This window comes from Macrobrachium rosenbergii, chromosome 25, assembly GCF_040412425.1.
Source record: "Macrobrachium rosenbergii isolate ZJJX-2024 chromosome 25, ASM4041242v1, whole genome shotgun sequence".
NCBI lineage: Eukaryota > Metazoa > Arthropoda > Malacostraca > Decapoda > Palaemonidae > Macrobrachium > Macrobrachium rosenbergii.
In genome coordinates this window covers 33,894,410-33,906,968 of record NC_089765.1, presented here as the reverse complement: position 1 = coordinate 33,906,968, position 12,559 = coordinate 33,894,410, and the positions used below count along the sequence as shown (strand labels likewise).

General features: G+C 36.9%; 1 protein-coding gene across 2 annotated transcripts in view; it reads right to left on the bottom strand.

The window, feature by feature from the left end:
- Nucleotides 1-609: 609 nt before the first annotated feature.
- Nucleotides 610-12,559, bottom strand: part of LOC136852542 (rho guanine nucleotide exchange factor 11-like) — an 846,605-nt gene continuing 834,655 nt past the window's right edge. For both annotated transcript variants that reach the window (XM_067127279.1, XM_067127280.1), the window contains 4 exons: nucleotides 8,110-8,234; nucleotides 5,975-6,145; nucleotides 3,468-3,710; nucleotides 610-917 (listed from right to left, as the gene is read on the bottom strand). In XM_067127279.1, coding sequence (XP_066983380.1) covers nucleotides 759-917; nucleotides 3,468-3,710; nucleotides 5,975-6,145; nucleotides 8,110-8,234 — 698 coding nt within the window. In that variant the 3' untranslated portion in view covers nucleotides 610-758. The remainder of the gene's footprint in view (nucleotides 918-3,467; nucleotides 3,711-5,974; nucleotides 6,146-8,109; nucleotides 8,235-12,559) is intronic.

The window sequence follows — 12,559 nt, the reverse complement described above, 5'->3', positions numbered from 1 at the left end:
GATGATGATGGAAAAATAACGACTATATATGAAGATGAACAAGGCCGTGCTGAAGCGATGAGTGTGTAGGTGATGTTTACATATATATAAAAAGGCAATTGGTGAAGGGTGTTGAGGATGTATAATGGCGAATCCTGATGCAGAGTGGTATTGGATGACGATGGAAACTGAATAGGCAGGATGGTGATTATGGTCAAAGCGATAACACTGATGATGTCTATGATGATGCAAATGAACTTCATCATACGGAAATGGCAATCATGATGAAGGCTTTCTCTAGCGACCTGGATTGATGCTGAAAAGGTATAAAACTCTAGGAAATAATTTCTGTCGAAAAGAACGAAACGGACTGGGCCGTTTCCCAAAACCAGCCAATGGTGATTGGAGCATCAACGCGCGCTAACGATCACAATGGTGATTAGAAGAGTCTTTAATAGCTACGTATAGAAATATAAAGAAATCAGTTTCTCCTCGGAAGGTGTTTGCAATTCGTTTTCCACTGCGGTGTTCGGACTGACGTTTCCAAGACGATTTTCTTCGCAAGTTGCATCTTCGTTGAAGATCTCGTGTGGCGGTGATGGAAGTGACGGTGTGTGAAGGTGGTTGTTTCTGTCTGTTGTGTTATACATATGTGCATATACATGAAAAGTACAGGTATACATATATACACATATATATGCATATTGTTTCCAGACCTTTTCTATTTTTTCTCTCTCTTCAGTAGCTGTCCTTGAAAAGAAGAATTTGCTGTGTATTGCTTAAGGGTACTCTCTCTGGAGACTTGCTTCCCGAAGGATCTGAGTGCCTTTTGGAGGGGTTGTGGCCGACGACGGGAGGCGCTGAGACCTGAAGACCGTGTTCTGCAGGGTCCTCTTCCACTTGTCCTGAGTGTCGCGGAGTTTTAGCAGCCAGGTTTGCTGTAAATAGTGACAGCCTCTTTAGACACACTATAAATTTAGCAGCATAGATATTTGCTTTTAACGCAAGTACCGATACTGCGGTTAAGTTTGATTTTTTTGGGAAAGAAAAATACTGGGAAACAATAACTGGCAGAAACAAAAAGAACGCCATATAAAGGGCCAGTTTTTTCTATGAAATAACAGGATCAGCTCTAGTCCGAATTAGGGCAAGTGCAAGCATTATAAAAGGAGGACACAGATAAGCCATTAAAAGATGATCCAGGAAAAGATGACTTGCTTTCCTTTTGGGAATGAGATATACACAGATGAATTAGGAGTATTAAAAAATTACAGAATGCACACCAATAACACTGCATATTATCAAAATACCTGATGATCAAAAAGAAATTAGTTTTCTGAACCATAATGTCTTGCAGTTTACGAAAAAAGAAGCATTCAGCAATATTTGAAAGACTTTGGCCTTTCAAAATTGATACAGGAAATGGATGGGCATTCTATAATGGGATAGGATGTACTCAGGTTCCTGACTGATAGACAGTGGACAAGTGGACAGGGCCACTGGGAAAATAACCAGGTTCACTATTACAATGATCTATTTATTGACTTTCATGCGGAAGTTACCTCTGGTGTTGCCATTTGGAAAAGCAATGTTTTACAGGTGACAAATTAAGGAAGTTACCTCGATATGTATTTCCTGCATAAGAAATTCATTTTCACAAAGAGGCAATATAAGAGTGACATCATGAAAGACCACTACTTCATTTGTAAAGAGAAGAAAAAAAAGCTGAGTAGGGGTCTATGACTAAATAATTCTAATTCCTACGAACGAGAGAAGGCAAGCGTGCAAAGCTTAACTGCACTAACAAATATCAGGACGCGAAACACGATTACTAATTTTGTAGTAATGATGCCGATACATAAAGTCCAGCATTAGCATGCGGTTCTTCAGCACCTACCAAGTAGTAAAAAAAAAAAAAAAAAAATAATCCTATATAGAGAGAAGCTGAGAAAGAAAGCCTTCAAAATCATTACTGTGCAAAGTAGGCTCCGGAAGAAGAAAACGAAGAATATAGGGGAATTCTGGGTCAAGGGATATTCATTGCAAAAGGTTCATACACATGGACGTGCTGAATAAAATCAACAATAAACGGCATCTTTGGTTATATCTTTTCAGACATACCAACAAAGAACAAGAATCGGGTGTACGATATATCAGTTTGTTAAACCTGGATATAATTCATGCTGCAACGAATGCCGAGTTGTGGACTCAAGCCAATTTAGTATGCTGTACAACTCAAAGCCAATTTAGAATGTTGTACAACTTACAAGCCAATTTAGTATGCTGTACAACTCAAAGCCAATTTAGTATGTTGTACAACTCACAATCCAATTTAGTATGCTGTACAACTCACAAGCCAATTTAGTATGCTGTACAACTCAAAGCCAATTTAGTATGCTGTACAACTCAAAGCCAATTTAGTATGTTGTACAACTCACAAGCCAATTTAGTATGCTGTACAACTCAAAGCTAATTTAGTATGTTGTACAACTCACAAGCCAATTTAGTATGCTGTACAACTCACAAGCCAATTTAGTATGCTGTACAACTCAAAGCCAATTTAGTATGCTGTACAACTCACAAGCCAATTTAGTATGCTGCACAACTCACAAGCCAGTTTAGTATGCTGTACAACTCAAAGCCAATTTAGTATGCTGTACAACTCAAAGTCAATTTAGTATGCTGTACAACTCACAAGCCAGTTTAGTATGCTGTGCAACTCACAAGCCAGTTTAGTATGCTGTACAACTCACAAGCCAGTTTAGTATGCTGTACAACTCAAAGTCAATTTAGTATGCTGTACAACTCAAAGCCAATTTAATATGCTGTACAACTCAAAGCCAATTTACTATGCTGAGCAACTCAAAACCAATTTAGTATGCTGTACTACTCAAAGCTAGTTTAGTATGCTGTACCACTCAAAGCCAATTTACTATGCTGTACAACTCAAAGCCAATTTACTATGCTGTACAACTCAAAGCCAATTTAAAATGCTGTACAACTCAAAGCCAATTTAGTATGCTGTACTACTCAAAGCCAGTTTAGTATGCTGTACCACTCAAAGCCAATTTACTATGCTGTACAACTCAAAGCCAATTTAGTATATTGTAGAACTCAAAGCCAATTTAATATGCTGTATCACTCAAAGCCAATTTACTATGCTGTACAACTCAAAGCCAATTTAGTATGCTGTACAACTCAAAGCCAATTTAATATGCTGTACAACTCAAAGCCAATTTATTATGCTGTGCAACTCAAAGCCAATGTAGTACGCTGTACTACTCAAAGCCAGTTTAGTATGCTGTACCACTCAAAGCCAATTTAGTATGCTGTATCTTGGAAGTTGAGATAAAGACAGATTAGCAAGTTTCAGCCCTTGGGACAAAACAACAGTGATTTATGGTAACCTGTTGCATAGCAATAACCCTCGGCCCTCTCACATACATGTACTTATCCTCAAGCACTCCAGCTCCAACCAATGACCTTACCTTAATTTGTTCTGTTTGAGCCTGGAAAGTGTACACAGCGACGATCTGCTGGAAACGGTTGAGGTTCACCAGCACGAACGCAGCTTCCAACTTGGACGCCGCTGATTCGTGTGGGGTGACGTCGTGGATGAAAAATCGGTCGAGCGAGAGGGGCTGCTTGTAGACGATGTATCGGAGAGCAGACTCTCCTCCGGAGGATCCTCTGGAACAAGAGCTCGGCCAGTTCTCCGTCAGGGAGGATTTCTGTGGGTGAAGGGTCAACTTGAGTACGTTCGATAATGGTTTCATTTTTTTAATCTGATGCAATCCACTGTTCTTTTTAGGCAATTGAACCTTAATCTTATGATGGAGATATGTTAGGATTATTAGATTTACATGTCAGAGAGAGAGAGAGAGAGAGAGAGAAATACATTAATTACATACAGAAACAGCATCGAACCATGACAGCTGTAAGTACGCTGCAGCGAGCGCTCGGATCATTAATACAGAAAGAGCTGTCACATCGAGTACGGTCATTGTAATTGATTGATCTAATTAATTACTTTTTAATACGATGCTTTCGTTTGGCGCAACCTGTCTGTATCATTTAGTACCCAGGATCTAAACAACAAAATAAATGAAGGAAAGATCCTTACTCAAATCTAGCAGTCATTAGGGGAGAAAAAGTTGATCAGCAGGAAATAAGACTACAAAGCATATTCACTAACTGATTAAATTTTGAAGAAAGTTTATTTTTCTTGTTGGGCTAAAAAACCAATGGAATGAATTCTCAATTCATATTTGAAATGGCAAATATTTTATGTATTCCATGCAACCAAGGAAAAAGAGAGATATCAAACGTAAGGTTTAAAAGTCACCTAAAGATTTAAAGGTCTGTATAAAATGATGACAAAGGTATTTCAACTTTCAGCTTCTTTAACACACTATTCTCGGAAGCTGTCATAACCGAAATTCTCTCTAATATTCTGTAAAGCAAAATACTGGGACTCTGGCAAGTAATATATTGTAACCCATCAGCCAAAAATACATTAATATTTTGAGAAGTCCTGTCCCTGTACAGAAAAATTATATATTTTTCATAACGGCTCCAGAGAATAGTCATAAAAATATCTTTTTATGTGACAACAATGCTATGCGGGTGTTCACTGTAGTCGAGGTACAATCTTACATAAACATATACCAAAAAAAAAAATTAAATAGAAGCACAATGCTTTTATAATATATATATATATATATATATATATATATATATATATATATATATATATATATATATATATATATATATATATATATATATATATATATATACATGCGTGTCTATATGTATATGTATATATATATATATATATATATATATATATATATATATATATATATAATATATATATATATTACAGATCAGATCACTACCGAACTCTCTCCGAAAGACTGCGGCACAGTCGACTTATATACATATAATGCTGAATTCCATTCCTTTCACGGGAGATGATAGTTCTTTTTTTCTGAGGAGATGCATTACAGGAAATTGAAGGTATGTCATTGACAACCTAAACGATAACTTTCTTTAAAACCGGAGGTGAGATTTTATTCTTTTAATTTTACTTATGGCATTCCAACTGATAATCGGCCAGGCAAACGAAGAACTGCATGACTTGATAATTTAGCACAAGTGATAAATGAGCTGCTATTCTGAAAATAATGAATATGGAGAAAATTTAAGCGGAAGAATTAAATAACAAGTAAAAAAATGCGCCGAAGCTTCTTCGGCGCAATTGAGTTTTCAGTGAGTTTTCTGTACAGGCGCTACGGCTTATAATCAGGCCCACCGAAAATAGATCTATCTTTCTGTGGTCTCGGTATAATGCTGCGTCCCATGAAACTTTAACCACGGACCGGTGGTGGCCTATCCTACATAGTTGCCAGAAGCACGATTATGGCTAATTTTAACCTTAATTAAAATAGAAACTACAGAGGCAGAGGGCTGCAATTTGGTATGTTTGATGACTGGGGGTTGGATGATCAACATACCAATTTGCAGAAAAAGTGCGAAAAGAAAAAAGTGCGGACGGACAGACAAAGCCGGAACAATAGTTTTCTTTTACAGAAGACTAATATATTGAGATGAAAAACGAAAGCAAAGACCAAAGGGATTGAAATTCCTCTTGCTCACACTCTTACTAGAAAATTATAAAATAAAAAAACCGACTGAAATTGCTGGAAGCCAGCCATTCCTTAAACCGATAACCCGTCTGGTTACTTTGTGAGTAATCAATCAAAAGGATCCAAAATATATTTTTCGAGCCTTATTGGAGACGACAGATCTTCAATCACAATCTAATGATCTGGTCGGCTAAGCCATCTTCAATCATCCTCTAGATGCCGTTCTGAGAAAGTAATTAAGCAAGATTCGTGAAGATCAACTTCCGGGATAATACTTCCTTCTTCCCCCAAGCCCCCGCACTCTCACCCATCGGGCAGGACTCCTCAAAATAAGAGTTTATTACCTTTTTATGGAGCCCTTTCTTCCTCCTGGTGACGAGCAGCATGTCGTCGAAGAGGATGACGTACATCTCCTGCGGTTTGTTGCTGTCCAGCATGTGCAGAGATCCTTCCAGGATTATTTGGCGGCGGGGCGATACGATCAGACGCTCGCACGGCTGCCGCGAGATGGCGCCCTGAAATGGCACAGTCGTTTGTCAAGATGGCTCATTAAACTGTTCGGCGACCATGTCTAATTTCTAATGGAATGCATCTAAAAATGCTGAAATGAAATTAAAAGTTATCTGTGACTGCCAGGCAGAAATGAAATGTTTCATTTCTAGACATTAATTAATTTAGAATTCAGTCGGGTTACGTTTTTTTTAATTTATAAAACGTAATTGAAAAAATCCTGTTCCTTTTTAACCTTGCATTTTCATTCAAGATATCAGTAAATTAATTCCGAACATTTATTAATTGCTTTCCATAATCTACATGTGGTTATTGTGCTCCTCTTCGTGGATATATCACGGTGCCTAAAATGATAATACATGTAGAAAAACAATAAATTCACAAGTTGCTCGCCATGGCTATTTTTAGAATTCGGGATTCAGATCTACCACTGACGCTTACTTTCCATTTCTACAGTAAACATTTTGTATAGCAATATCTTAACAAAGAGTTAAAATATTTAACTGAGATTCTGTTGATACAAAATGAAAAACTGCGGCTAATAACAGGTGCTCAAGATTAATTAAGTAACAATGTATGATGAATTGATAACTTCTAGTACTTTGCTAAATACGCCGCAACAGATTAGGTAGTATAACCTATGTAGACAGTTTCCTCTTTATTCATAGTTTACCCGTATTTAATAAAAGATGAACTTGATGATCATCGGATATTTGGCAATGTCCTTCCATGTGCTGCCAATAAAAAATGTTCAAATTTACTAACACGTTATCTGTATAACCAGAAGAAAATCACGATAATCTGATGTTGATCCGAGTATCGAGATGAAGTCCACAAATATTAAATAAATAAATGAAGCAGAATTCTTGAAAGCTTTTGGCAATATCACCTCAGCCGATCACTAATCAACTATATCATCATGGAGATCAGATCACCGCCAATATTCCATCGACCGTTATTTCTCTTTTGCCCAATTTCCCCAAATAATTGGGGGAAAAAAGAAAAAAATTATGTTACCCGTTAAATCCTGATGAACAGCAAATAATCAAATGTACATGTAAATGCCTTGCTGCAAAGTACATGAGATAAAAACTCCATTACAGAAAAATAGGTCTTAGTGGGAAAGACCGCCTGCGCAGGCATAAAAAAAAATTCTATTTGAACGAATTGTCCATAATTAAACACTTATAAGGTCATCAAATTATAGATTACACGAAACCCAATAGTGGTTAATTGTGCAACGGTTCTAATGAAAGCCGTATGGTGCTTCCGGTTAATTGAAAAAAAAATTACTTGTACATATATTTTATATGCACCCTGAAATAAAACGATTCCAATAGGACAATATGCGACAATGTACATGCCTATTAAATTTTTCCAACTGACTCGACAAAAGCTACTAACTTAATAATTTAGGCTAGCATAATTCTGCAAGACCAGTCTTCTTTCCTGAGGTTTTTAATATTTGTAAAGACTTCATTCCCATTTTTAATTGGCTTTAAACAGTTTAAGTTTTAATTCTCGCCTTTTTGTGACACTTGTGACTACATCAACAAAGTACTTTTTCTTGTTTTTGCAACACAACACAGTTAAACATGACCAAATAGCTAAGTTCTTTCGCTAGAACTTCCACTCCCTGCACTGGATTACTTGAAAGGCGCAGTAATTATGCGTAAAAGTAAAGGTTAATGTAAATTTTAAAAAGGAATTGTACTCTAAAAGATTTCAAAAATATCCATTCTTTAAACTTCACCATCAATTATTTTTCCGCTCAAAAAACAGACTAAAAAATGGATATGAAAGAGCATATGCCATTCGTTTGTGATTCCTTTTTTGAAAAGGAAAAATATGGTAAAAACATCAATCAATCAAACATGAGAGAACGAATTTCTATGCAAAACAATTTTGGACTCTACAGTTCACAGACGAATCTAACTGAATGGAGGTAACACTAAATAAAGAATCTCACCTTGAGGAATTCTGGAATGTACACCTTTGGGTCAAGTTCAGTGACGGGAGGCCAAACGATATTTCTTTGGATTTCCAAAAGCCGTTCAAAGTTCTTCAGCCATTTCATTTTGTCGTCTAGCTCCCCTGAAAGAGAAAACAATCTTGTGAAAAAGGTTGGGTTGGGTGATGCATACGTACCCAGACTCTCATTTATTAGGGAAACTAAATTCTTCATTCACACAACAATTTCCAAGACAACAAATATGCCGTGCTAAAGTATGAGTTAAATTCACATCTAAGATCACACGACAATTATCTGATAACTTACACTTACATAAGAATCTATTTAGAACAACGTAAAGTGAAGCAACTTCTTAGAGTGCAGTTAATACACCTCTTAAAACCATACTGTTTATTTATAGAGGTGAGAAATTCTCCGTTTTTTCTTAATGAAAGAGAAACCATTCCTCCCAATACTTCAGTTCTTTCAGATCAACGGAGAGCTTCCAAACGGCAAAGTTTTCACCGGAAATCATTCCTGTTCTGAAAATGATTCTTCATCTTTGTTGGACTTTGAGAAATCTTTTTGTCGCCTCCCCTAACACCATTAAGACCTTTGGCAGTCTGCCATAAGGGCCTCTGGTTCTCGTAGCCAAGCGCCTTGGTTATTTATTACTTCTGTCTGAAGACTTTTTATCTAAGCATTTCTATTTCTGCTACTTTCTCTCTTTCTTCCATTTTATCATCAAACTTTATTTTACATTATATAGAGTATTTGTATTTGCAGAAGCTATACCCTTCTACGTCATCGTCTGGGTATTCCAGCAAACCTCTAGCATTCCCATTCTGTCCCAAATTGCTCTTTTATCGTCTGTCAGCTCTGATCTTCCAACAAATCCAATATCTGCCATTTATACGCTAACTTTTATGAACGTTTCGAGGGTTATGGCTGCTTCAAGTTTGTGTCAGTACGACAATATTGTCAAAGGTTGAAATGTTCTTGTATAGACTTAGTCCTTTTGATTGCAGGAAATAAGTACCTTTCTTTATCTCAAAAGCTTTATATAATAACAATGCCTGGAAAACTACTTTCATATCTGGTGAGCTTTTTACTTCGTCTCTCAAAGCTTTTGAGCCTTCCCTTGTAAGAGACAAGAGAAAACACAAAGACACATACTAATATATATATATATATATATATATATATATATATATATATATATATATATATATATATATATATATATATATACAGTATATGAATGTCTTTACTGCAATACCACAGTATAATATGAATATAAGAAGGCCCATAAAACACTATTTGAACGTTGCAACCATATATTTCGAGCACTTCCGTCTGTGCTCCTGTTCACTGGTAAAATATGGACAGATGAAATGTTACAGAAGTATATATACAAAGTATATATAGGTGTGGCATTATGTCTCCGATGGTATGCAGGTGACCGTTCCCAAGAAGGAGGGAAATAAACAATTCCCTGGTGGTTTTGGCCTCATTAACTCCTGTTTTGGGATTCCTCTGGTGGTTGTGTTTCCTGGAGCACCTGTTTGAGAAGAGGTTTAAGGATTAACCCATCGATTTCATTCGCTTTCCAATGTCCTCCTGACAAGTTCATATTGTTGGTTTGATTGATGATAGCAGATTCCAGCATCTTTCTTTTGTACGGACAGCTACTTTTGAAAACCAGCTCCTTCCCGCTCCAATTTATGGAATGGCCTCTATCCCTGATATGTAGAAAAATCCCTGAACTCTCTGAAGCATCCGTACCGACCTTTTGTGCTCTGTTAATCTTTGCGGGAGGGACCTGCCCGTCTCTCCCACGTAAATCTCGTTACAATTGCTACACGGAATCTTGTAAACTCCGGCTTCTTCCCCTTTTTTATTTAAGTATACGTTAACGAGCGAGCTCCTGATGGATTTGGGATAATGGAAGATAAACGGATTGTTAGACCTGAGTTGTTCTGTGGCTTTTTGGATGTTTTATTTTGTTGTTAAAATCTATTTGTCTGTTGTGAGTGGGACCTTTGTGGTATATTTTATTCGCTTTGTTAATAGCCTTCTCGATAATGTGGGGTGGGTAGAGCAGTTGTGTTAGGTGTTGGTGGATCGTGTTGAGGCCAAAACCACCAGGGAATTGTTTATTTCCCTCCTTCTTGGGAACGGTCACCTGCATACCATCGGAGACTTAATGCCACACCTACATATACTTTGTATATATACTTCTGTAACATTTCATCTGTCCATATTTTACCAGTGAACAGGAGCACAGGAGTGCTCGAAATATATGGTTGCAACGTTCCAATAGTGTTTTGTGGGCCTTCTTATATTCATATATATATATATATACAGTATATATATATATATATATATATATATATATATATATATATATATATATATATATATATACATATAAATATGTATATATATCAGTACATACACATATATATATATATATATATATATATATATATATATATATATATATATATATATATATATATATATTATTTATATATATGTTATAGTAAGATTGTGAAACCAGGGATCGTGAAATCCCTAAAATTTTCAGGGATTTCGTGAAATCACCGATTCACTTGGAACATTTAATCCCCGAAGGGCTAGTACTAAACACAGCGAAACGCATTTGATCCCCGAGGGGCTAGTACTAAACACGGCTAAACGCATTTGATCCCCGAGGGGCAAGTACTAAACACGGCGAAACAGTGTACATGAATCACTGTTTCACCGTGTTTAGTACTAGCCCCCCGGGATCAAATGTCTCTAAGTGAATTTTTGATTTCACGAACTCTCTGAAAATTTCAGGGATTTCGTGAAATCCCTGGTTTCACCGTCTTACTGTAACACATACACATACTACATTATATGTACAGTATTTGTAAATATATATGTGTGTATGTGTATGTATGTCAGTGTGTGTGTGTGTGTAAGGCAAAGGAGGAATGATAAAAACAATTAATAGGAGCATAAGAAAGTAAAAGAAAAAGTTTCAGTGAAGAAAAACCGAAAACTATTTGAGGTCCCGTTACATCACAGGGTAATATGTGGAGGCATACGAGGGACGTCTAGAGGAGTCAAGAAGAAAGTAAGAGAGAAAAAGAAAGCACCTGTAAAAACAGAGGGAGACAGGGAGAAAAGGTGAATAAGGGCTCTAGGGAGAACTAATCAATCGAGCCCCGGGAGATAAATGCACAAAAAAATTTTAATAAACAAATATATTTCAGGATTAAAGGTCCCATAGGACAAATGGTTCTTCAAGTGAATATCTTCCTAGGTCGATAGATTGATAATTCTGAAGTTTGTTGAAAGCACAGGACGGAAGAGATGCACAACTGAATAAGTGAGGAGTGGAGAGGGTTAGTGTATGTTGAAAAATGCTGACTGTTGACGACGTTTGAAAAACTAAAAGGCTGAAGAATGGAAAGACACCAGGGGTTGACAAGATTAAACAAGTAAAAAATGAGCCGAAGTTTCTTCGGCGCAATCGAGTTGTCTGTACAGCCGTTACAGCGCATAAACAAGGCCACCGAAAAGAGATCTATCTTTCCATGGTCTCAGTATAATGCTGTATGAGCCGCGGCCTAAGAAACCTTAACCACGGCCCGGTGGTGGCCTATCCTATATCTTTGCCAGTAGCACGATAATGACTAACTTTAATCTTAAATAAAATAAAATCTACTGAGGCTAAAATGCTGCAATTTGGTATGTTTGATGATTGGCGGGTGGATGACCAACGTACCAATTTGCAACCCTCTAGCCTCAGTAGTTTTTAAGCTCTGAGGGCGGACAAAAAACTGCGGACAGAATAAAGTGCGGACGGACAGAGAAAGCCGGCACAATAGTTTTGTTTTACAGGAAACTAAAAGTGAGGGATAATTGAATGGTGGTGACAGTGTGGAGGAAAGGTTTTGTAGGAACGAGGGAGAGGAATAATCATTCTGCTGAATAAATATAAAAGAAATAGAGGTGACTATAAGCATTATAGGGGAATAACGTTCCTTTTACTGTACCGGAATAACGTTCCTTTTACTGTACCAAGGAGGGTATAAGATATTTTGATAGACAAAATAAGTCATAAGACAGAAGAACTGATAAGGGAGGAACAGTGCAGGTTTAGACAAGGAAAAGGGCGTGAGTGTCAACTGTCTCTCATAAAACAATTACGCAAGGCGGTTCAAAATTAAAGGAAGAAAGTTGCCTGTTGCAGACAGGGGCATAGGAAAAGTTGATGACAGAAGTCAGTGGGGCAATGTGGACGATGTTCACAATACATAGTATGGAAGATAAGTTGCTGAGCGACTGAAAGTTTTTTATAATTAAAGTGAGGCCTTTGTTAAAATTAAAGACGGGAGAATGAATGGTTTTCCCATGAGAACTGTAAAAGTCCTTTTTCTAAACAGAAGTTAAGAACTTACTCTCTATATGGTGA